This window comes from Numenius arquata, chromosome 7, assembly GCF_964106895.1.
Source record: "Numenius arquata chromosome 7, bNumArq3.hap1.1, whole genome shotgun sequence".
Lineage (NCBI taxonomy): Eukaryota > Metazoa > Chordata > Aves > Charadriiformes > Scolopacidae > Numenius > Numenius arquata.
Genome location: NC_133582.1, coordinates 27,167,295 through 27,192,918, shown reverse-complemented (window position 1 = coordinate 27,192,918; position 25,624 = coordinate 27,167,295). Strand labels below are relative to the sequence as shown.

Here is a 25,624-nt window from a genome sequence, read left to right as displayed (position 1 = left end):
ACTCAAGTTAAATGGATCTGGAGAGGAGAGAGGCAAGAAGGGAAGCTTGAGAATCCCAAACTGTTAGTAGTAATAGTTTGGGGCATACTTGCTCAAGACCATCCCCAATTTTCACGCATACAATCAGTGTGATTACCAGTTTGGAAAAGCAAGCATAAGCCATCCAGAAAATACATGCTAAAACTTTAATATAAACTGATAAATACTTAATTAAATGCCCTTATTCCTAAGTCCATCAAAAAGGTGCTTTTTACTCCCTTCCTGGCCCAGTATCTCATGCCCATACCAAAGACAACAGTAAACAGACCTCAGGCTATTCTTCCTCCATACCCAGGTTCATTTGCAGCCTCGGTTTTGCTTGTTATTAGGAAAGACGTTTTTGCAGAGCCTGAAGATTGGTAAGCATTATCTACTGCAAAGCACCGTGAGAAACATCACACAAACAGGCTGAAAGAAAAAAGAGAAAACGGCTTATAGCATGCATGCAGAATCTTTTTGATTTATCGCAAAAGCAGAATTTGTTTATAGCAGAAAGATGCTGCTCCATTGGCAGTGTCTTGCTGTCAACTGCTGAGCTGCTAACTCTCTTAAGGACCTGCATTACACTACCAATCTAATGCTTATGGATGGGAATCCTCTTCTTAACCTAAAAGAGGATACCCACACTCATAAGTGCATGTCAGTAGGATTTTTCAAAATTGCTTCACAAAAGATGTTTTTGAGAGAGTGATGAAAGAAAATTGCTTATAATTTTATTTTAAACATTTTAAAAAGATAAGCATGAAATAAAAAGTTACATTTCCTTAGTACATCGGTATACAAGTTACAAAAGCAGTATTAAAAAGCACTGTACATTTAAAAATTATTTCTATCTTAAAATAAGAAATAACTTGGGTATCGCTAACACCAGAAAAACAGTCATTGCAGACTAAAAGGCCTGATTTTGAAACATGAATGCACGATGATGAACTTTTCCCAACAGCAATATTGCACATCCAGGTGACTACACATATAAAATTAATCTTCTTTTTCCAAGGAGCGAATGCATGATCACTTGTGCCCACAACTTGGTTTAGTTGTTACAGGTTCATATTGTTTGTACTGCATATTATTCGTTTCGTCGTGCATTAAAACTGCACAAGCACAAACTATAGTTATTTCGAAATCTCACTGAAAAGGTGGGCCTCAAATTATCAGCAACATTAAATCCTGGTTAAAGATTTATTTGAAATAACCTCAGTTCGCCTTACTGTTGTAAAGATATATGAATAAACCATGAACTTCCTAACACAGAGAAAGAAAGGATTAATTTTTACTAAAATAAACTACGGGTTCAGAAACAAGCCAAACACTGAATAACTGCAGCTGCTAACAGATCATGAAAGCAGTTTTAACTTTTGCTGTCATCAGCTGCTATGACTTTTTAACGGTACTAAAACATAGATAGATCTAAAGTTTTGCTTAGTAAATATTATAAGAAATTTTTCTTTCTATAAATATTACACCGGTTCATACAATATTTATGACTAATTTCAAAAGACTGGACAGAATTACCTTCATTACAGTTCCAAATGACTAAGATACTCCAGTTGACTACGCTTCCTTAAAAAGTTTTATCTAATTTTGACTTTGTACTTTTATTATTGTTCAATATTTTGAATTGCTCCCTACTTTTTGCATATGCTTTCCAAACACAAATTTGGCTGTCCACCCATGCCATCAAGGTAATATTTCAGACTCTATGACTTCTTAAGCCTTTGCAGTTTTAACTTCCTGAGACCATTTTCAACTTCTTTTTTTCTTTTTTGGGCAAGCTTCTCTGAAGACTCAGGCTGCAGTTCTAAACAAGATGATGGCATCACAGGCAATTCTTGTATGGTTGTGCTTGGCTCAGTTTTGTTTGTCTGTACAATATTGTTCCTCACAGAAAGAGGCCGGGAGAGGATTTTTCCCAAAGTTAGTGACTCCTCATCAGACGTGGTACTCTTTGTCATGTCTTGTTTAGAAAACAATCTTGAATTAAGCGGGGTCTTCTCCTCCAGGAAAGAACCTAAACAATCATCATTGCATTTACTCATTTCTGTATTGCTAGGAATTAAAGAAGCCCCTTCAGAGGACACTTTTTTCCAGAAGTTTCCTTCTGAACCACAGCTCTTTTGTTGAGCCTGTGTTTTGGTCACTTTTTGACTTTGTTTTGGACCTAGCAGTGCTGACTCATAGCTACAAGGGGGGTTCTCGCTTAGAAGACTCGACTTCAACCACTCCACAGAGTGAGGTTTTTGCTGGCTGCTAACATCATCTGGCTGTCTCTGATTAACATGATTTTCCAGCTCTAAAACAGGAAGCTCCAAGCTGCTCACAGCTGTAGTTATGCAGTCCTTTAGCTGTCCTGTACGCCTACATTTCACTTCAGATTGAGGACTGAGAGAAGTTTGACAGTCGTTCTTTCTGTTCCCTGTCTGCGAGTCCACTGAGCCAAGATACGCTTTCTTGGAGTCCTTGGTGATTTGAGGTTTGCTTGTGCTACATTTCCTTGTTTTTGTCCTTTTCACACTGCAATAAAAAATAATTTTGTTTTTAAATTAAAAAAAGAATCTTTAGTGCCTCAATCCTCCCTTTTTATAAACTCTGAAACACCACTAGGGCAACCCTCTTTCTGAATGTGGAAAAAAGCCCTGTATATCATGTTGACAAGCAGTAATGTTTGTCTAGCGTGGGTAATATCAAGTGTTATCCATCTGATTTTCCAGTGCACTAGGGGAACCCTATTTATTAATGACTAAGCCATTAAGGAGTTCTCATTCTATTCCAAGAGGCAGAACTGGATTCATTACAGATGTTAAAGGTCAACACTGCATAAGTATATTGAATTCCTTCCCAAACAGGCTAGATAAAATAGTATTTCATAAGTGCCTAAATGATTTCAAACCATTCCCATATATTCACATGCATAATGTGTATCTAAAGAAGAGAGGGGGGCAGGCACGGAGATGCAGCATGTGTGTGTCTGTGTGAGAGTTTCTAATCTCTATTTTAGAATGTTCCTCTGGAATTTTTCCCAGGACATTTCAAAGCATTACTTTAAAGTTAACCACTACTCATCTAATATCAAGCCCATTCATCTGGGAAAGACTTAGGTAATGCAAATAGATGACATTCTAAAGGAATAGGAATCACAAGGGACATGATGGAGTGTCAGTACATAAACGCTCCTCAGCAGTGTGTTACCTAGAAATCTGGATTTCACATAGGCTGTAAAATGAACTTTATGCACAAGTATTGTAGCTGCCTACATAAGACTTTGAGTCTAAAGATACTGCTATAGATTGTCCCATGCTGAGACCGCTGCTCTGCTGATGCCAAGCAGTTCCCAGGTCAGCATATCTAACTCTTCAGAAAGGGGTCTCCTCCAAAATAGATAGAGGCAGCATACCTCCAAATCTAATCTCATTTCTAAAGACAAAATAGATGAGACAACACAGGTAAAAAGAAAAGTTGCCAGGGCTCACAGCAAATCCCTGATTCCACAGTTGATTTGGGGCTACCGGCAGCTTGCGCAAGTAAGAATGGCATCCTAGTACAGCAGAGGACCAGGAAAATGTTCAGCTGACCAACTAACCCTCTCCATCCACTACATGAGGACACACTTTAATTGTGACCAAAGATCCAGACTAATACAGTGGTACACTGCAGACTCTCAAAATGAACAAAATCTGGTGGTTTTCACCAGATTCTAACATCACGTTTATTTTGGCTCAGAGCTTCATTCAAGGAAAAAACACCCTGTTTTTATTCTGCCTAGTGCTATGCAAGATTTGGATTCTAATATTTTTTTTCATGCTGTACAAAACAATGATGATCATTTTATGTGCTTATCCACACTAGAGTAAATAAGCTCCACTACAATAAATAGTTTCTTAGTAATTTAAAATAATCTTTCATAAAGGAGTTTATAGTATTTGAAGTTTTATTACATGGGCTAGATTCTATTTACCAAAATTTTACCAGATTATAAATTTAACACCTTACAAAGAATAGTGACATACATTTCTTTCAAGATGTCTTGCTTTGTCCGTTCATTCAGACTAATCTTAAGCTTCTTGTTCTCAGCAGACTCCGTAAAATATTCAGACATCCCATTGGAAAGTTCTTCTTTCTGCTCCAAAAGAAAATACAGGTTTAAAACATCAAGCTATGATTATTCAACATAAAACTCCATTTCTAATACTAAGACTTACAGATGTTCTTTATTATTTTGATCTGAGCAGTCTAAGAGAAACAGAATTATTTTTAATCTTTTAATATTTGTTAGTCTAGTCAGTTCCCTCCCCTTTCAGACTCCCAATGAACATATTTCATATGCTAAAATATACCGCAAACAAACAAGACTGCAATGTAAAGGATCTAGCTTTCCAAACCATCTGAGGAAACTGTTGGCAAATATTTGACATCTTTGTGGCTCAAACTGTGACAAATGCCAGGAATCTCTCTTGCAGACAGGAGCATGTTTGTCAGGTTTTTTTCTGAAGAGACTGACTGGCGCAGTGGTCTATACACTTATTCTCAGAAGAATTCCCATAATTTTCCATACTTACAAAAAAATATAGAGAGTGTTATTTGCTCATATAAGAAGGTAAGGGTTAAAACTTTTAATACTAACATTCAAACGCTCACAGCTTGTAGAAGTTGGCTACCACAGGACAACAAGGGAATTCTTTCTGGTCTCAGCTAACAGCAACACCATGGTTTTATATAATACGAGATTGGGGCGAGAGGGAGGGAAGGAAAATGCTCTTTTTCTTCAAGCTGTGAGCATTTCCTTTCACAAGGAAACAATCTCAATGAGAGAAGAGCCATTTACTGACTTCACTATTAACTACCACATACTTAAAAAAAAAGTACTATCTCTGAGGCTACGGAAAGGAGAGAAAAAATGTGGCAAAGTCAAGAAGAGAAGAGACTTTGTGCGTCTCCTTTTATTTGGTAGCATTTTTCTTCATCAGCCTGCATGATGCAACTTCTGATCAAGGCTCATCAAACGCAGGGAGTACTTATTCATACAGTTTCTTGCTCTGCACTATGAAGCCAGCACACTGGAGCTGGGTGGTATGAAAGAACTGAAGAAAGTAGAGAGGGACTGTGGAGGAGCAAGGCCAAAGCGTGTACATGACCGCTGCCTGGAACACCACTCAGGAACCTGTCACCTACAGGGGATTAAGTCCTGTCCATTTTAATTTTTATTCCTATTTTAATGGAGAGGGGGTAAACCTCACCACTCTTTCCAGAAGAATAAGCCAGTGAAAATAATTTCCTATTTTGTAAGCAGAAAGAGGGTAGTCAGGCAAAGAAATAAAGCCATTCCGGCAGTTTAAAAAACTATAGCTGTGTGGAGCCTTCCTTTCAGAGGCAAATTACGCAAACGTGCTTGTGTGTATTGCTAGATGCATGAAGTTCTGTCCACTAAAGGTGCAACATGTGTGTTTATGGCAGGCAGAAGACACGAGACATACATGCAATGTGATTTCAACCTCAGAAATCAAGCCTAACTAGTTTAATCTGAGGGATTAATTGCTCCTTCTATTGTTGTTAGAGGTATGGACTCCCCTAATTTGACTAAATACATTTTCATATTTTGTAAACTATTAAAGAAGGGAATATTATTACTATACTCAAGAGCTTTGCCAATTTTAAGAGAAGACACGTACTCTTAACTGTAAAGTCTGTAGAAACTATTCTGATTTCCAGTAACGCTAACACAACTCAGGCTGGAGGATCTTGCACAATCATGCTGCATGGAAGCAGCTGGAGAGCACTCTTACTTAGCCAGAGAACAGGAGCACAAGCAGAAGCATTTGAATTTCTGCTTTATGGTAACTGGTAAGGCTAATTCTATTAAATCTTCTTCAGTCCTTGACACAGCAGACCGTGACAGGATCACCAGTCCACTACGGCAATCCTTGTAGATATGGTAAGCAATGCATGGAAAGTACCACTTTGTACAAAACCCACAGGAGGGCTGGGGACAGTTCCTGTCCACACGTACTCACTACTGCAGGTAAGCAATAAACCTCAGTTCTAACTTGCATCTGATTATGAACAGTGCATGTTCATTGCCTGGAGTGTACCGTCATGCCACGGTGTGAAGAGCAGACCCCGGAGAGAGGCAAAGATGACGAAGCCATGTCACTTGTGAGTTGAGTCAGACTGGAGTCAATGGTCCAGAGTTGAAGGACTAACACATTCCCTCACTATGCCATCGTCAACCTTTTATTTTATTTTCAAATGACTTATCACATAAAGCAGTGACAGAAAAGGGTTAAGGCATTAAAAAAATTAAAAATCAGAATGATTTATATGTGAAACACTTCTGAACATGCCCTCTAAGTACAGTAGATTTTCCCCTTGGAACCACACCCTGTAAGTGCTGTATTTTGAGAGCTGAACAATTAACATAAGGCATATGAGTCAGTCTTTGAAAGACTCTGTGGGAACCAGAGAGCCTTTTGCTATTAGGAGTGATGTAAACTCCCTAAGGCTGGAATAAGTCCACAATAGAAGGCAGAGAGAGTCATAAATAACAACAATGGGCACTCCATATACTACTAAGACACTCAGCCATTATTGGTGATACTTCCTTTATTTTCTTTATTAGACTTAATAATTTTAGTTTAATTAAAAAAAAATAAAAAACACTGTCTGTTTTGGGAATACTATTTATTTCCTATGGGAACCTCAGGACTTGTTAAAGAAAGAAAAAAAGCTAATCTGCTCTCATCCTGTCTAGTAATCCCAAATTCCTTTTAGGCAGTGAAATAATTAAAGAAAAATATTCCAGGCATAAAAAGGAGGACAGCAGAAGCAGACATCATATAAACAATGACACCATGACAGAGAAAAACGTCAAAGCACCGCCAGACTTGTGACTTGACTCTGAAAGAGCTGCAGGGAGTGGGACTGCTGCTAACAAATTAAAACCACATTTCTTGGCAAATTGTTAAAGACAGACATATTTACATTTGTATGGAGACTGGGTGGGCACAAAAGATTAAAATGCTTCTTTAGCCCTTGAACTGCCAAGTTCTATTAGAAATATGTGCTCTTAAAATCCTAGGATAAGCTCACTCCTTTTTGTCACTAAAACTGGGCAAAGAAGGGCCTGAAGAAATGCAGCTTACAGAGTCTTGCTACCTTACCAGCTCATAATACTGGCCTCTCAAAACTTGATTTTAAGATCCCTAGTATTTATCCAAAGAGATGTCTGGGGAAAAAAAAACACCCTCCATTAAGACCTACAGAGAAACATGACCATTAGGCACGCAATATACTTGCTTTAAGGCTCATCAAATTGAAAATTCTTTCACTCTCTTACTCAACTTACTATCTCACTCAAAATGAAAAAGAAATGCTCAAAAATATAAAAGTGGTGACTGCCATCTGCAGATCTCTCCAGGCAGATGAATTCAGCAATACAGCATTAAATACCTGTAAAAGAACTGCTCATGGATGTGCATTTGTGAAGAATCCTTACAACTCGTTATCCTGAAAAAGAGTGAAAGGTTTGGCCTTTTCAGCCTCACAATAATACTCATACAAATATTGATTTTTTTTCAGTCTAGGGTTTGGAATGCTGGGCTGAAAGAAAGATTTCTCAAGTGAACAACACTGCCCCCCTTCCTGCCTCTCATATGGTTTCATACTTTCTAGTTGTCTCTTACTATGCTCAGGATAACAGTTGCACATGCTTGTGTACCAATGCAGTAACATTAAGGGATAATTAAGTATCGTGTCTGGTTAACAACAAAAAAAACCAAAACAAAACAAAACCCAAAAAAACAGAATAAAAAGCCACACATTATTTCTGAATTGCATTTATCAACGTGGTTCAACTTGCTCATCAAAAAACACTTAATAGAAAACATCAATGGGTCCAATAAATCAAATTTAGCATCAGTGCGCCATACAGAAGGAGACTCTCAATATAATAATGTAGATGAAGAAATGAAATAAAGTATTATAGTAGGCACACACAAGTGACTAAAATTATAGTAACTAGACTATATATACTACAGACCATAGTACATTGACTATATATATACTATATATAGACATACTATACTATATATAGCTATATATATCTATCGATATACTATACTATATATAGACTATATATATACTATATATATATACACACAGTATATATATACTATAAACTAGTAAAAGGAACCAGACAGAAACCGTTATTTAGGGGAGCTTTACGTGAGCTTGCAATTGCATGATTTCTCTTAATGTCACTCTAATCAGTATCATGAGCTCAACCATCTAAGATAACCTTTAGGGCTCAGAACATTTCTAATAGATGATTGGCAGATAAGAGAGGTCAGACAGGACTTTTCCAATCTGATAAACAGAAAAGGGCTCCTAAAGCAAGTGCGGAGGCTTGCCGGTGAAGGATGGATCAGATACTATCATCTAACTGATAGAAAATCGACAGAGACAGGACTTTGGGTCTAGTCTTCTGCGCTCTCCCATCCCACATGAAGGAAAAGCTACCCACAATTTCATGACAGATTTTTCAGCTTTACCAATGTAGTGATGTATCTGTCTTAGCAATTCTACTTATGAACTCCTACCACATCATAAAACATTCACAGAAGTTTTCCAAGTACGGAAATGCATGTTATTCTCAACATGAAATACAGTTCTTTGAGTGGACTTGTAGAACATTGCTCTACATTTTAAAATGGACTGTCCTGCTGTATATGTCAGTAAGTTCCACTAAAAAAACATTAAGGATCATTCCATGTTATGTATGGGAGTACTGATTTTCCATTTGAAATAGGTATTTTTAAGGAATGCTGGTGGTTTTAAAAAATTCATTCTTTCCAAGATTGAAATTGAAGAAAGAACCAGAGAAAACTGCATCTGTCCGGTAAGAAGCAGAACTGTATAACCTGTCTGTGTCCTAGCACAGAAAGCAAAATCTAACTGCTGGATCAGTACAGTCTTCACTATCTGCTACCAAAACTCATTTTGATTTGACATCATGGATTTTTAACTATTATGTTTTTGCTTGTCAAGAGTCCCTATGGTCTGTACTATTTAGTCCAAGAGCTGGCCCAATCTCGTACAAGACCCTGTGATGCACATTCCACTTTCTCAAAATACAAGGTGTGAACTCAGGTTTCTCACTCTATACATAAGTCCTGGCAATTCCAAACTCTCCAAAGGTCCCCAAAGCATCATCAGATTACCTTAACACATATGACTTCTGTGAGGAAAATGCCTTCTTGCTTTTGAAGTCTTTTGTTTGGATTTTAATTGTATTTTACATCTAGCAGGAATCCCAGACTATTCTGAATGTAGGAAAAACAGAGTTATCCAGTTTTGTGTTTGAATGCTTGCTAGGTAATGGAAAATAGAAAAATTACTAATAAGCTGTCAATGGCATAAAACAACTAAGTTACATGGGGGGCGTTTTACAAATTGATACACATCTGTAACAGATAGCAAGAACATACATAACACTTTCTAAAGCCACAGAAGGTTCTTCTGAAACAAACGATTTATTTACATACTTAGAAGCACGTGATACATGCTGTGTGTATGTGCTTGAAGGCAAAAAGCGTTAAAATTAATGTTAAGTAATTGAGCTATTAATCATTCTGATTTTATATACTGATGCTACAAGACTCAGATTCTATCTTCAGAGAAAATGTCCACTGATAAGAAATGGAGGAAAAGACAATAGCTTTTCAACCAAAATAACTTCTCTCAAAGACACTGACAAAAAACGTAAAGCGTACTAATGCTGAATTTTATTTTTTTTAAGAAAACCAATGTCTTAGAAGAATGCATCTTTAGCTAGCCTTTCCCCTCAATTTTAAGGTTCCTGCTTCCAGTAGTTATGAAAGAGGACGTGCATGCAGGATATACTTTAAAGACTTAAAGACTTTTTTTATAAATTAAGAAGATAGCAATTTTATGTGGAACTTGACCCCTTTCACCAACTTACAAACCATGAGGGAAGGAACCTACAACTCAATTGTCACATGAGTATCTGAAATAGCAAGGCACTCCTGGTATCCTGTACTACAGCTTCTAACAGTCTGACATGAGGATCCTCTATCTGCCTACCAAATCTAAATGGGTATCAGAGTCAGCCAGTACAGATGTCTGAATACCTACCAGTAATACTGAAGTAAACTTTCTATTTATCCTTCCAGATACAGCATGGGTTATATGACATAACAGAAGACTACTTAGAGTAGATGATGTATACAACAACGTGATTCATATACTTAAACCTTCAATTCTTGCAGAAAAAAAAATATGGAAAAGAATACGTTAATTTTAAATAACAACTGTTCTCTTTAAACAATTACAACACTGTTTAACAACTGCAGGAGGTCTTGGAAAGAATAACTAATACTCTTGATCTTGCTGGTTATACAGAAGCAAAATATGTAAAATAGGCAAAACTGCACAGCCCAGGAGATAATTACTCTTCAACAATTTAGTCAATGTTTTAGCTTGGTTTCCAAAACAGAGCCCACTACTCCTAAAGCCCCCAAGATTTCTGAGCTCACACTGAGGATGTGTCCCTCCAAATAATTTCATTACAAATTGTTAAAAAATCCTCTTGTGAACTTTGCCATCATATATTTCAGCTTACTGTTCAGTCAAGTTATGAAATTCCTACTAGTCATAACCAATTTCTGCTGAAGGCTGAGGAACTGATTGCTCTTTAAAACAATTAAAAAAAAATAATCCGTCAAATATTCTTTGCCCAACAGCAATACAGACAGTTATTATCAAAACCTGAAGTGATTTAAATATTTTTAATTCCTAGAGTCATCAAAATCTAACAGATGCACAGGAGCTAAATAAAAACTTTAGCTCACTGTAGCTTTAAAGATTATTACTGCCAGCCTTCCACCCTGCACCTTTGCTGGAGGTGCCCGTCCTCTCAAAGTCCGCAGAGAGGAAAGAACATCATTCAGGGCAAATTCCAGAAACTCAGCTCAACTCTGCATTAACCACCAGCATAAGCTGTGACAGCAAGAGGGTGAGAGGGGAGAGGAAAATGAGGGAGGTGAAGGGATGATGACAGATGATAATATCTTAAATAACCACAAGACTTTGACAAATGAGATCTTGTGAACGCTGCTAAGTAGTTACATTTAAATCAACTGGAGCACTCATATAAGAAGCAACTACCAAAATCAGTAAAAGATTACTCAATTTGTCCCTACTTTTTCAAGATTGCTTCACATGGAAACCATTTTATGAGCTTAATCATTTATACTGCAGTTGCAGGACCTTTTGCATTTCTGCTATCCTTCATTTGGGCTTTGCACAATGAGAAGCACATAATCTTTTACTGAAGATGTATTCAACTCACTGGCTTTAAGACAATTTAAGTATTAATTTTTGTTTCATTCCATATATACTCTAATATTCTGTCTGCTCTTCAGATAAATAATGCCTCGGAACAAAGATTTTCAAATCAGTTACTTATAGCAATTTCTCGGCCTTTTTCCAGAGATCGTACAGTTAATTCACTCAGCAGTATGCATGAACACTGTAATTGCTCTTTTCAGTAAAAATGCTGTGCATTTATCAACAGATGATTTTAATTTACAGTCCTAATGCCCCTCTACCCAGCTCTGAGAAGTTTCTCTGAAATTCTCCACAGCCTTCTCTAGTCTTGACTAATTGAAATAATTGTGTCAGATTTCATTTCATCATTTGTCCACTTCTCTGGATCATTAATATAACAAACAGCAGACAGCTATTAAACTTTTGCCATGCAGAAAATAAATCAGTCAGTTTGTAAGCTATAAGAAGAAACTAAGACAAGTTCAGACAAATCTCACTGAGGCAACTCACAGCATTACTGCTCTCGGGTATCCTCCCTCCCCTTTTGCAGGAGGTTCCTACCCCCACTGCAGGGTTGGCAGAAGGGAGCGCACACACCTGCCCCAGCTGCTCCCACCCGCAACTCAAGGCGCTAGCTTAAAAACCAGGAAAGTTTGGTTTGCATGAATCCACAAGACCGTGATATGCAGCAAGATGAGATATAGGCACACAGCCCTTTTGGCAAACTCAGCTATAGGAGTGGTAATCTCCAAGGAGAAGAGGCAGGCAGCTGGGACAAAAGGGAATATTGTAAAACTGCTGAAGCATTCTTCTTTATGACCAAGTCAAAGATGTTAGTATCATTACTTTGCGATGTAGTTTCTCAGAGAAAGCAGTTTTATGATTCAAGCTAATTTAAAGCTATCCTAACATTGAAAGGGAAATCTCACCCTTACCCAACAGATGGTCCTGCCAAGTCTCTGTATCAACACTAGCGTTTATGCAGCCATGCAGTGAGAGCCTGACCTAAGTGATCCAGCTGAAAGCTAACCACACAAACAAAAACCCCCAAAACAAAAAAACCCCAACCTTTGTTTTCAGAGGGATCAATGAATTAACCCAGCTTCCCACACTTGCCAGCACTGTCAGACACTGAGGACAACAATGCATGGCCAAGAAAAGAGAAGAGAAGGTGGGAGGGACTGCATGTTTCAGTACCATCAATCTTACATCAGCTCTAGCAGAATATGAAGGATGAGTAGAAAAAAGCTTTAAGTGTCAAAAGAGAAAACTCACCAAAGAGAAAAGCAGTTCTTTAGTCTTTTCCACTATGAGGTATATAGGGAACTACAGGGTTCATTAGTCTGCAGTTTCTCCTCTCTATCTTTCTGAAAAAAGTAGTGAACACTGTTTGTACAGTTACCAAACTACAGTTTAATATCAAGTTAATATCAAGCTAATAATTAACTTAATATCAATATTAACTTGATATCAAGTTAAAAGAATTAAGCACATTATCTGAAATCACATGAAAACTAGATTTTATGAAATTTAAAAATGATAATGAAATCAAAAACCATCATACAACAAATGTAACATTAAAGTGTTTTGGATGCTGCTTCCAAACCAGGGGAACTATCAGCTGCTACCTAAAGGAGTGGTTCTGCTCTCTTTATCCAAATCCTGGCTGCACGCTCCTGCAACATTTTTTGTGTCACACTTGGCAACTGTGTGGGTACAGGATGAGTTGAATCAGTGAACTGACATGACAGAAAACTAATCCTCTAATAAAAAACAGAGAAACTCCACAAACAAATAGTTTTCTGCTGGATCAAGTCAATGAACTAATTCATTCTCAACTGAAGAATCACTTAGTCCTTTGTAACCAGAAAGGAAAAGAATATATAGCTGGAACTAGAGGGGATGTGGACTGACCTTTTCAGTAGTAGCCCACTATTACAGTAGTTTAACTGTGATCTTTTTTACATACATATTATATACACACACACGCATATATACACACATAGTTCCATGCCAAGATTAGTACTTACACAGTGTGAATTGTGCAATTGTATTTCAGAGCATTTCCTTCTTCCCCTACCCAATCTGATATCACTTAACAATAGTCTTCAAAGTATTTAAGATAACTAAATTCCACACAAAGTCTTCTACTAATATTTACAAATTGCTGCTATCTGAAAAGTTTTCGTTCTACCTCCAATAGACACGCTATTCTAGCAACATATACTCTAATGTTGTCACCTGTTAATTACAGTTAAGTGTATGTTTTCATGAAAGAGCGGGAAGACTCTTCCCAGCATAATCAAAATCCAAGCAAATCTTGTCACTGATGGTCTTACAACACGAGTTTTAAGAAAGAGAACCGTCTAATGTACCTGAAGTATGCTACAATGACACGATTTATAAAATCAGACTTGTATGAAGATGATTAAATAGTTTGCTTTTATTTCTCTGTTGGGGTTTTAATAAGCAGAGGGCATATCTTTAGCGTTTTTCTCCTCCTTGCATACCTACGTAGGTGTTTTTGTTCTTTTTTTTTTTTTTTTTTTCTTTAAGAGACTAATATCCTGTTTGGAAAATAATCTTTTTTTTTTCTGGTAAAATATTCTACGTAACTTCTTAACAAGGCTCAGTGGAAACTTTGAGATCTTTTAAATCAAGATAGGCTCTCCTACTCCCCATTTTCTTTTCTGATTTCATATGATTTGTGATTTCAAATTTCCACTTTAATATCATCATTAGCTTAACTTCCTTCATGCTTTCCCTATAACTGCTTCCTCTCATAGATTCTAGTATAAAGCCAATGCGTTATCAATGAATACTGCATTGTTAGCATATTTTCAAATGCTCGCAAGCCTCCAATAAGCCTTCCACCCATTTCCATTTCCACTGTTTCTTCAGATAACCTGTTTTCAATTTTCCATTTTAACTCTCTACATAATAATCATCAAGAAAATGTCGTCATTGACAAAAGATGACTAATCTCTCCAGAGCTCTTACATATTGCCCTGGGTTTCCTCTTTTGCCATGTTCCCAAAACTGTCCTCTTTTTCAAGATAAAACTATTAAAGATTACAAACATAGTTTGGCAAAAGAGGAAACAATGGTTTTATGTTTAAACTCAGCATTAATCAGCCAAGCTATTCTTCCATCTTTTCCTTGAGACTTCCAATTTGCTTATGTATTTTCAATAACTTGCTGTATTGTTTCTGTAATACAGCAAGTTCTTCAAGAGTGACTTGCAGTTCTTGCAGTGACTAGTGGTGTCCCTCAAGGGTCCGTCCTGGGACCAGTACTGTTTAACATTTTTATCAAAGACATAGACAGAGGGATTGAGAGCACCATCAGCATTTGCAGATGACACCAAGCTGTGTGGTGTTGTCGATACACCAGAGGGACGGGATGTCATCCAGAGGGACCTGGACAGGCTGGAGAGGTGGGCCCAGATGAACCTCATGAGGTTCAACAAAAGCAAGTGCAGGATTCTGCACCTGGGAAGAAACAATCCTCAGTATAAATACAGACTGGGGGATGAGGTATTAGAAAGCAGCCCTGAGGAAAGGGACTTGGGGGTGCTGATTGACAAGAAGCTGGACATGAGCAGGCAATGTGCTCTCGCAGCCCAGAAGGCCAATCACATCCTGGGCTGCATCAAGAGATGTGTTGCCAGCAGATCCAGAGAGGTGATTCTGCCACTTTACTCTGCTCTGGTGAGACCTCACCTGGAGTACTGTGTGCAGGTCTGGAGCCCTCAATATAGAAAGGACATGGACCTGATGGAGCGGGTCCAGAGGAGGGCCACCAAAATGATCAGGGGGCTGGAGCACCTCTCCTATGAGGACAGACTGAGGGAGCTGGGGTTGTTTAGCTTGGAGAAGAGGAGGCTCCGGGGAGACCTAATAGTGGCCTTCCAGTACCTGAGGGGGGCCTACAGGAAGGCTGGGGAGGGTCTGTTTACAAAGGCCTGCAGTGACAGGATGAGGGGGAATGGTTTTAAGTTGGAGAAGGGGAGATTTAGATTGGATATTAGGAAAAAATTCTTTACCATGAGGGTGGTGGAACACTGGAACAGGTTGCCCAGGGAGGTGGTTGAGGCCCTTCCCTTGAGATACTCAAGGTGAAGCTCGACGAGGCCCTGGGCAACCTGGTCTAGTTGGGGGTGTCCCTGCTGACTGCGGGGAGGTCGGACTAGATGACCTTTGGAGGTCCCTTCCGGCCTGGACCAATCTATGAATCTATAAGAGATTCTTTAAGAGACTTCCCTTCTTCCAAAATTATTATTACTGCCTGTAGCCTGATTTTTAGATATGACCACAGGAACACTTGTTTCTAAATAGATTTTAGAACACAGAAAATTACATATCAATAGATTTTCTTTTATTTTATTTTAGAAGTGCTCTCAAATCTTTTATTAGTTTATGCTTAAAGTTAATTTGAGAGACTGCCTAAGCCACCTTTTCCTTGGTCTTACATGATGCATCACAGAAGGCTTCAAATTGCTTCTCTCAGCAATTGATGCTAAGGTTTGTGCTTGTGAATATCTCAAAAGCAATCTAATTATGATCTTTCCTAAGATGTAGGACATAAGTATTTCATTTCATATCTGGCTACATCCCTTGAAACTCTTGGTTCAATCACAGTCTATTTCAGAGATATAGAGAATATCTGTAAAAGGAGGTGAAAATGCAAAGAATAAAGTGCTGAAGATTGGTGAAGAAAGAGAGAGTTGCAACGAATTAAAGAAATGTGTCTGTATCAGGCTGACATAAAACCAGTTCCAAGTAATGGGAAAGAAGGGCATTGAGCCTGACTTGTCTTGACAGAGCCAAGGAATGAAAGCTTGACCCAAACTGTAAAACAACATAAAAGCAGTTAAAAAAAAAAAATAAACCCAACCCAAAAGACTGTTAAGTCTTGACTAAGTCAATCACAGAGACATTAAGCAACACTGAAAAAGTGACAAAGTTACCATTAACATATAGTCAACTACTTCTATAAAACACAGATAGGCCCTCAAAACCAAGGGTGTGAGCTGATTAAACATTTAAAAGAACTTGCATGCAACATTATGAAAATATTCAAACCTAAACAACATACAGAGGAAAACAAAACATATGCCTCATTTTTTGCCCATGACAGAATACACTGGAGTATATCAACAGAAAGGTCTTCTGGGTGGTCTTTTGTAGTCTAGTTTAGAGTTCAAGCATACTTACTGCTAAATTGCCTAGAGAAAAGTACACACACAAAGGCAGAGCCTTAGCCTTTACTTCTGGAGTGCCAAAAACTTGAAATTAGCTCTCAGTGGCAATCAAACACTCCTCTAGTTTGGCAAAGTACTGAGCTGGAGTATATGACAAAGCTGGTACTAACATGCGGTAGAAATTCTGGATCAACAAAAGAGTCTGGAGTGGACCTTTTAAGATAGAGTGGCAAGAATTAAAAAGATACTTCAAAACGCTTCCTGAGAGTCTGTTCACATCCTGCTAGTTCTTCAATTCAGGAAAGATGGCTTAGGGATAACTTTTTCTTATTCTCTCCTACCAACATAGTACACTGACTGTTCCAGACAGTTCTGTGCACATGTATTGCATCTGCAAGCAAAGCAAACTCCCAAAACTTTATTATTGCTTAGGTCATGATCCCAGTAAGAGATTTATTTATTTTAAAATATTAAAATGTTTATACTCCCTTTTTCAACAACAAGTTTCCATAGACAAAGACCAAATTTTGAAATAGTCAAGCTAAAGTCCATAATATTATATTTTTCATTTGCCGCCTTCTTACTATGCAGAATCATGTGAAAGAAACTAAAGAGAACTTCTCATCTCTTATGGAAGATTAAAAATACCAAATGGGGGAATTGGATATCTCATAAGAGATACTTAAGCAAGAAAAAAAAAAAGATAATTATTTCTCAGTCAAAATGCAGAGACAGGATTTTCTACTTAAAGCATCTAAGTAGTTTTCAAGACAAAGCTGAGAAAGTAATGATTTTCAATGTAGTAAAGTACTTCTAAAGCAGTTATTTTTTTTTTCTGAGAGAGAGAAAAACATTTGCTTGATCCTTTGACGTTTAAGGATACTTACTAATGTAGGAATAAAGATAATAAAACTGCACTTACTATAATAAATAAAAACTTGATTGATATTAAAGGAATAATAAGTTGAATGAGTAGAAGAAAAACTTTTTTTTCAAGGGTCAAATGTTCTTTAATACATCTAAAATAAAGTACTAAAATACACATAGACCTCAGCGTGTAATTCTGACTGTGAGCACAGAAGGGACTGCCTGCCATGTAGCAGCCACCTGGGTCAATGTGAGCTCTCCTGAGACAATCAGCAGTTAACTGCAACATAAAATTTATAAGCCTTTGACACTGATAAAGCCTTCAGGATACAATATTTAAGTAGAAATTTTTATGGGATTTTACTACACACCAGTGTCTTTTTCTCCATAAATATCTGTTTCGGATTTTTTTGGGGGGGGGGGGGGTATTTTTGTTGGGTTTTTTTTTTTATCCCCAGCAGGTTTAGCACTTATCTATTTGAGTTGTTTTGCAGAAAAGATGCTAAGAAAATACAGAAGAAACCCGCAGACATTAAAAACTTTGCCACTATAATTTTGGAAAGTAAAACTTCACACAGACAAAATACAAAGGAGAAAAAAGATCCTTAAAACAAGGTGCTAAAATCACACCTAGCTTTCTAAATATGGGATCTTTTTCTATGAGGCTTATATGGTTCAGAAAATGCTGAGCTTCCAAAAATTACCATTTTTGTCTGTTTCAGAGTCACTTAAGGATCTCTTTTTGAATACTTTGGTGCAACTGTTAATGTGACTTTCTGTTTCCAAGACGACAGTCACAAATATGTCAATAACTACATCTGTATACAAACATTCATCTTACTACTATAAAATAAACCAGCAAATTTACAGAACAGTTTTATACATACCAATACACCATTTTCACATGTCCAAGCACTTGGATCACATTCAAGTTTACTGACACAAACTATAAATCTTTCTGGAAACACGCGCAGCTCTACACAAAAAAAATTGAAAAGAAGATTACAAAAATTATATGCATGTTGAAAAACACACACAACAACCTATATACATGTTATTTTAGTAAACAAAATGATTTTATTTTTAAATTGCACACTAACTCACTCCAGACACTCTACTAGTTTCTTACCTACTCTCTTCACCATCACATCCCTCCTTTTGTTTTGCTTTTTTAAACCATCCAAAAAAAAAAAATCAGTAAGTCAGAATAAGTTTAACTCCCAAGAGGATAGTCATGGCTGCAAATTAGTCCACCTGCACCTCTGGACAAATATACCAGACAGAACCACTTAACAACCATTTCTTTTGTGCTATTCTGGTGATGAGTCTTTTCATCACAAAAGCTGTAAATCATGTTTGTAATACAACACATTCAGTCAGGAATTGGCACAAAAACTCAGCATAAGGCTAAGCGTTTCAAACTCTGACTACAGTGATTTTTGAAGTCATTAAAAAAATTAGTTAACTACTACTGAATTACGTATTTTACTCAAGATCACATGGTTTGTTGTGAACATGACAAAGTTTCTATTTACAAAGAATTAAAAATTGAAGGATTTTCAGATTAGAATAGACCAGACAAAGCTTTATTCAGTACTTAGCAATGCTATGAAAAAAGCATAGCTGGGTATTTTGTTATTTTATACATCAGATTATTCCCAGATTAATATCTTCGTATTTTCAGATCAGATTTTTTTGTTGGTTTTTGCTTTGGTTTGGCTTTATAAAAAGAGACTTGCTAATTTTTGAAGTTTGTTATACCTCAAAAACAAGCCATAGCACCCTATTTTCTGGGAAAGAAAGAGGCAAGGCGTGCTGAAAGAACACGAGGTTGATCTCATAGATTTTCTTTGGTTGATCTCATAGATTTTCTTTCGCAGAATAGCTCCTCACAATGAAATTGAGTATAGGCATGATGTGCACAATTTGCCAGTGATGATCAGGTCATCCTTATGGGTTATTACCTCTCTACAACGTACTGCTCCTTCACCAACAGCGTATCTCCATTAGTATGGGACAAATCCCTCTAAGTTTGTACCAGCAGCAACTCTTCTAGGGCCATTACAACGAAAGACTGAGATGTTGAAACAGATTACCTTGCATTTGCCATTGGTCGAAAAAGCATACACAGAGACCTCAGATGCATCTCTACTGGCACAACAGCTTGCTAAGCTACTATAACTTGCTAATGAATATAAGCCTTTCATAATCCTTTCAGAAATGTCAACTCTGTTAGCAAAACTGTGTCCAAAGTAGTATTTCTGCTGTGCCTTATGTGCAGACTATCGTTTCTCTGTTTGAATCCTCAAGACCTGAAAAGCCACCTCCAAAGGTCTAGTACAACGGCTTTCAAACTGCATGTAATCTACGGACATCTTCCAAATGGGCTATAAAAGAAAAGCCGGACAACTGTTACAAGGACTGAATTTGTTATGTGTGGTTCCAGTAATAGCTCTTTGGTAAATTTACTTCAGATATTGAGTGAGCATCACCAATATAAAGTATACAAGATTCTTCTTCTATTGGGCTCAACATCTGGTTTTTGTTTGTGAAATACTAGGTGTATCTTATAGAATAGAAACATTGGTGCAAAATTATTTCTTTTTGATGATATGTGCTTATTTTGCTATTTATTGGAAGCGAAACCCACCAAAATTAAGTTCCTTTCTCATTAGGAACTTCATGGGGAAGCAAAGTTTTGACTGCAGCATCAGAGCCTCTCTTTCCTCTCTTTTTGGCAGCGCTAGTAGGGCAAGTTCATTCCAGTTAGACATTTTTATTGTTACATTTTATAACAATTTCACTTGCTGGCTAACAAAATGAAAGTATCTTTAGGTATTCGTTGATGCTTAAAAAAAGTTCAATTTTAATATACAGAAACCAATATTGAGACACCAATGCAGACACTCCGCTATTCTACTCTAACTGTTCTTCCAGGAGGCTGGGAGAACATCTTTGGTGAAATATTTAAAATCAACACTCCAATCTCTTCAACCAATATGGCCTTAGAAAACAACTAGCTGGTATTTGAAGAGAGATTTAAACATTTATGAATATAAAGAATTCCTATAAAAATAAGAAATTATTTTTAAATATCCATTCGAGTATTCAATATTTTTAAGGGCACTAATTGATTTATTTTGCTTTTTTTAATACGAAAACCTCAACACAAAGGGCAATGATCATTGTAACTTCTTTTTATTGCTGTTGGCGGAACAGGATTGATATCACTTCCTTACAGAGCATCTTGGCTTGAGAAAACATGAAAAAAAGATCTGGTCCAATGACATCAGCTATGTAAAGATTTTATAGCACTGAGGTGAATGAAAGCCTTTTCTTGCATACACTTGTACTGTACAGTTGATGTCACAAGACACTTGAACAATAATGAAGTGATTCATGCTGCAACCTCTGGTTGATTCACGCTGCAGAGACTCAGTAAAATGCTGAGTCTCATCATACTTACAGAATTTGGTGTGGCTTAGCTGATTACCCTGGGGCAAGGCATACACAAATTTAAAATTAAGTTTTAAAAAAAAAAAAAATCCATCATACATTAAGAAAAACTTCTCTTTTTTTTTTTTAGCAAACATCCTCTAGGGAAAAAGAAGAAAAAAAATCAAGCTCTGAAAAAAATTTTGATTAAGTAGACCTAAATCTGACAAAGTATTAGCTTATGTTCCCTTTTTTTCCTCCCAGAAATGCAAAGTTCTAAGTAACACTATAAGAAACTGATTTCTTACCATGATAACGTTTCCCTACAGCACAACGGAGATTAACCCATCTCTTCATAAAGTAGGCAGTAATGTGAAAACTGTTGGCTGCAACATAAAACAAAGGGATAATAGTAACTGCAAGGATATCTTGGGCACTGCAGTCTCAAAGTGTTGCACATCTGCAAAGACAGGACTGAGAGAAAGCAGCAGCTCAAGAATACAAAAGAAAACATAACTTTACAGTAATACATTTAAAAAGAAACTGTTCATACTGAAATCTCAATAAATTGATATCTGAAGCAGGAGAAAAATCTAAACAAATTACTAACCACTGAGTTCTGGTATCCAACCACAGAAATAAATTTAAATCAATTAATTGTTCAGAGATGTAATCCACTTAATAGCCTAATGTCAGGGTGACTAGTCCAACAAGCTAGAGTCCTATTCACTATGATGTTTTCATACATATTTCGACAAGAACACTACAGATCACCAGTTACTTAACTGCCTTGTAGAGAAAGGTGACATACTCAAAGCTGATAGAAAAAATGCTGGCTACAGAAAAAAAAAAAAAAAACAAAACACAAAGGAACATGAAAGGTCTTAATGATCTGCAATTTGAATTAAGTGAGAAATGCATACATTTAAACTCCTCAATATCTACAAGTAGACAGAGCTAGTCTGGCTAACCCAGCAGATACCTGTAACATACACAGAAGTTTCTTCAGTTCCTATTCCTGAGAATGACAGAAATCCTTGTGCAGCAGGAGCATAAGAAAAGGACATAAAGGATTATATTACACCAAAAAGACTATTAGAGTATGGTTAAGGAAATAAGCTTTTACTTTTGTTCTACTTTAATTCCCAAATGAGTAAATCAGTTAGGACTTGATTCATAAAGGTATTTAGCAACCTAACTCCCACTGAAATGGAAAGAAGTTAGCATCTGGGACTCCTCCTCCTTAGTCTCTCTGTACACCTCACTAAAATGAACGTGCAAAAGAGGGTATTTCCCCTAACTCTGATGGGTTTTGCAAGGCTTTAATTATTGCTGCTTCCAAGACCGTCAGATACCCTAGGTGCAATTACCACAGAAAAGTTAGAAAATTAAGTGCTACTGTTGTTCTTCTAATCTAACCATTTAAAAAGAAGAAAAACTTGCTTGTTCCAGTCTCAATCTCTACTGAGCAAACGCCAAGACATGCCTTATTCCTAAGTATAAGACCCAAAATGCATGTCTGCAGAGTCTACAACTCTCCTACTTGTAAAAGGTCTCCCGGAGCTCACCATCAAGTGCTGTTCAGCATCACCTCTCATTAAGAACTATAGTTATTGATCACAATCAATCCCTTTGAAATTTATCAGCCATCTTTTTTCCTTCCCCTCAGGAAGATACCTAAAATTTGACTTCCCTTTAGAGATCAAGTCAAGATGTGACAAGTTGAACCATCCCTTAGAAATGATGAGTGTTAGAGAAAATTTTGGATGTAATCCACCAGCTTTATTAACTGTATATTTACGAGCACAATTAAAGAATATTACTTTTAGCTATTTCCAGTTTGGCATCCACAGTTATTTAGCATTGTTCATAGCGTTAGCCAAATCAAGGAATTTGCCCCGTATATAAATAAGTTATTACTGTGATAATAGCATCTTCCACTGTGACCTCTGTAATGCTGAAAAAGTAACACTCATAAAAGTACAACTTTGCAAACAAATATTCAAACAGAGAATAAATATTATTAAGAGTCTTTCCACCTCCATTTGTCTGGGATATTCCAAATGCATTTGTCTTGAGAAGACCTTAAAATACAAAAGTGTGAATCTTTTGCTTTTCACAAAGCACGATACTTCATTCCTGAAATTCTTTTATGAATCAGTGACATGTACATCTGTTTATTTTTCTTGCTATCCTGGTATTCTCTGAGAGGTTAAATGTTTAATCATATTTGATTGACTAATGGCCTGAACAAAGTTTGAAATTCCTCTTAAAGGCCCTTAATTCAGCTAGCTACTGTTGTGTGGAAGAAAGCACCTACCTCAAATCTAACAAAATAAATAATTATGTAAGAGATCAAGACACCTCTACACTATTTTTGCTGTGTCAGCTCAAGTCTGGAAGTCTTACAAAGCCTTCACAGGGAGTCGCACCTGAGCTAATAAGCTCAGCCCAGAGGGACCAACACTAGAAAATAATTTTTGTTTCGATGACTACTTGACTCTGCTGAAAAAGCCTGAACAGATGATTTACTGTTACTTATTATTAACTGTGAGAAAATGTTAAGATGCATTACAATCAAGATACCTATATTTTGAAAGTATCACACAGCTACGCTCACCAAATGTTTTGAAATCCTCTTGTATGTGACATCTGATCTAATCCAGTCAGCTGGAGTCTGCAGAACTTCCCTAATTTTAAAGTTGCCAGTTACCGCAGAACTATAGAAACTGTGATATCACCTTTCTGCTTCCTTCAAGAGAAATATATTATCCAATTAACCATTTTGATTCATGAAATAAGAAACTAAAAAATAAGCCCTACAAGAAAACCTTCTTATCCAACAACCTCATGCAACTTGCAGCTTTTTAAACTTTCTCCACAGTTACTCAGCATGAGTCTAAGTCTGTTCCCAATTCCAGATTTGTCCACCATCAACACTGGTTATACACTAGCAGAGACTAATGCTGGCTTTGGGCAAGCTGTGGATTACGCTCCACGGAAGGAGCTACTTAGTGTATATTCAGCAAGGACCAAAATCTGCTCTTCACAATATCTGGAAGGATGGACTGATAAGTACCAAATGATCCAGCAGTAACTCCTTTTAAGCACCCTGTAAGTTCTAACCTTGAGCTATGAACACTGTTTTGCAGCCAGTAATACAGAGAGAAATTTCACTGATCTTAGGCTCAGCAAACCCACTCAGCCCAATCTTCAATTTCCTCTTCATCATGCAATGTAGACAAAGATCCATTTGTAGGTTACCAACACAGTGGCAGAAATAAAACGGCTGACAGTGATGTGGAGTTTTGTTTTTCTTATTTCAAAACTGTACCCAGGTACCAAAAATAAACAAGAAAAAAATAAAATAAAAAAAACCCCTGAAACCCAAAATGTGACAGAGTAAAAGTGGTTCTTGAAAAACCACAGTTCAGTTTCAGCTGAAATATGCACCAGTGAGTGCTACCTTCTAAGGGAAGGGTAATTTGCCCTGCTCATTACATTTCATAGCCCCATGACACTGAGAGGACGTATCAGACACTGTCTCTTAGCTGTAAGACTATCCAGCAACACTTGTTTTCCAAAGGAGTCCAAGCCAAGCTGACTTGCGCTTCCAGAAGGCTGCCAAGAAGAGGCTGTGGTACAGTGTGGAGCAGTGGGAAGCCCTCTCCCACGGCTATTACAGACCATTTATCTGGGAGCCTGGGAAAATGCCTATGAGCTGCTGAGTTATCTGGAGCCGCCTGGCAGGTGTTCACTTCCCAGCGCAATCTGGCACCTGCATGGCTCTGAAACTAAATTCAGGCGAGTCTTCTCCAAAGCCACAGTACCAGCCTAAGTAGTCCAGCTGACCTCCAAACATTTCTGTATCTGACAGGCACCTATTTCTCATCGCACAATATTTTTATACCATCTTTTAAAAAACACCAATTTTTCCTCCCAGCCTAGATGTTTCACATTTCTGACAGGTTGTTCTGGATTAGGATCACCTCTACCTTTGGAAAGTAACAACAAAGTAATTCATTGCAACACATAGATATTTAAAAAAAAAAAAAAAAGATGAATTTTTTTATGTTACAATGTAGAAGTAAATAAATAGGTGCATTAGACTTGCTGAAACACTATATTGTACATTAAAAAAAAAAATCTACATTTTGCTTATGCTAGATTAATTATTCCACATAGATGAAGCTATATTAGTAATAATGTTTACAGTATATGGAGCTTTTCATCTTCAAAGTGCTCTACAGACATATAATTACTTTGCTTTTTAGCAGTTATATTTCTCCACTTACAAATTATTCACCACCAAATCCAAATTCCCGATCATTTGTAAACAAAACAAAAAAGAAACATTTTATTTTAAAACTACTGTTAGTCATGCAGCTTTCCTTCATCAAAACTAATGTTCATATCATGTGCTCCATAGTAGGTTACCATTTCTAATTTAGAAGAGATTCAAAACCAAACGTTGGCTTACAAGTTGAAGTCCAAGTCCAGGACAGACCAGGGACAGCAGACACAAGTCAGCAGATACAAGAAACTATCAAGATTTCCTGAGTCTTTTCTAGTTTTCAGAATGGGTACAGAATTTCTGTATCACTATCTCACACCACAAGGAAAAAGTCAACTTCATAGTTAATGGCAACAAGCATCTTCATTTAGTGAAAATTTTTATACACCAAGTAGTGGGTTTAAGCCGAGGATGTCATCCATTCTTTCCATCCAGTCTGCCTTCAG

General features: G+C 37.1%; 1 protein-coding gene across 1 annotated transcript in view; it reads right to left on the bottom strand.

Annotated features, from left to right (window-relative positions):
- Positions 1-731: 731 nt before the first annotated feature.
- Positions 732-25,624, bottom strand: part of SLX4IP (SLX4 interacting protein) — a 77,648-nt gene continuing 52,755 nt past the window's right edge. Inside the window, exons 6-9 of the mRNA XM_074150548.1 lie at positions 21,193-21,270; positions 18,337-18,425; positions 4,047-4,156; positions 732-2,553 (exon numbers count right to left, since the gene is read on the bottom strand). Of these exons, the coding sequence (XP_074006649.1) occupies positions 1,740-2,553; positions 4,047-4,156; positions 18,337-18,425; positions 21,193-21,270 (1,091 nt within the window). The 3' untranslated portion in view covers positions 732-1,739. The remainder of the gene's footprint in view (positions 2,554-4,046; positions 4,157-18,336; positions 18,426-21,192; positions 21,271-25,624) is intronic.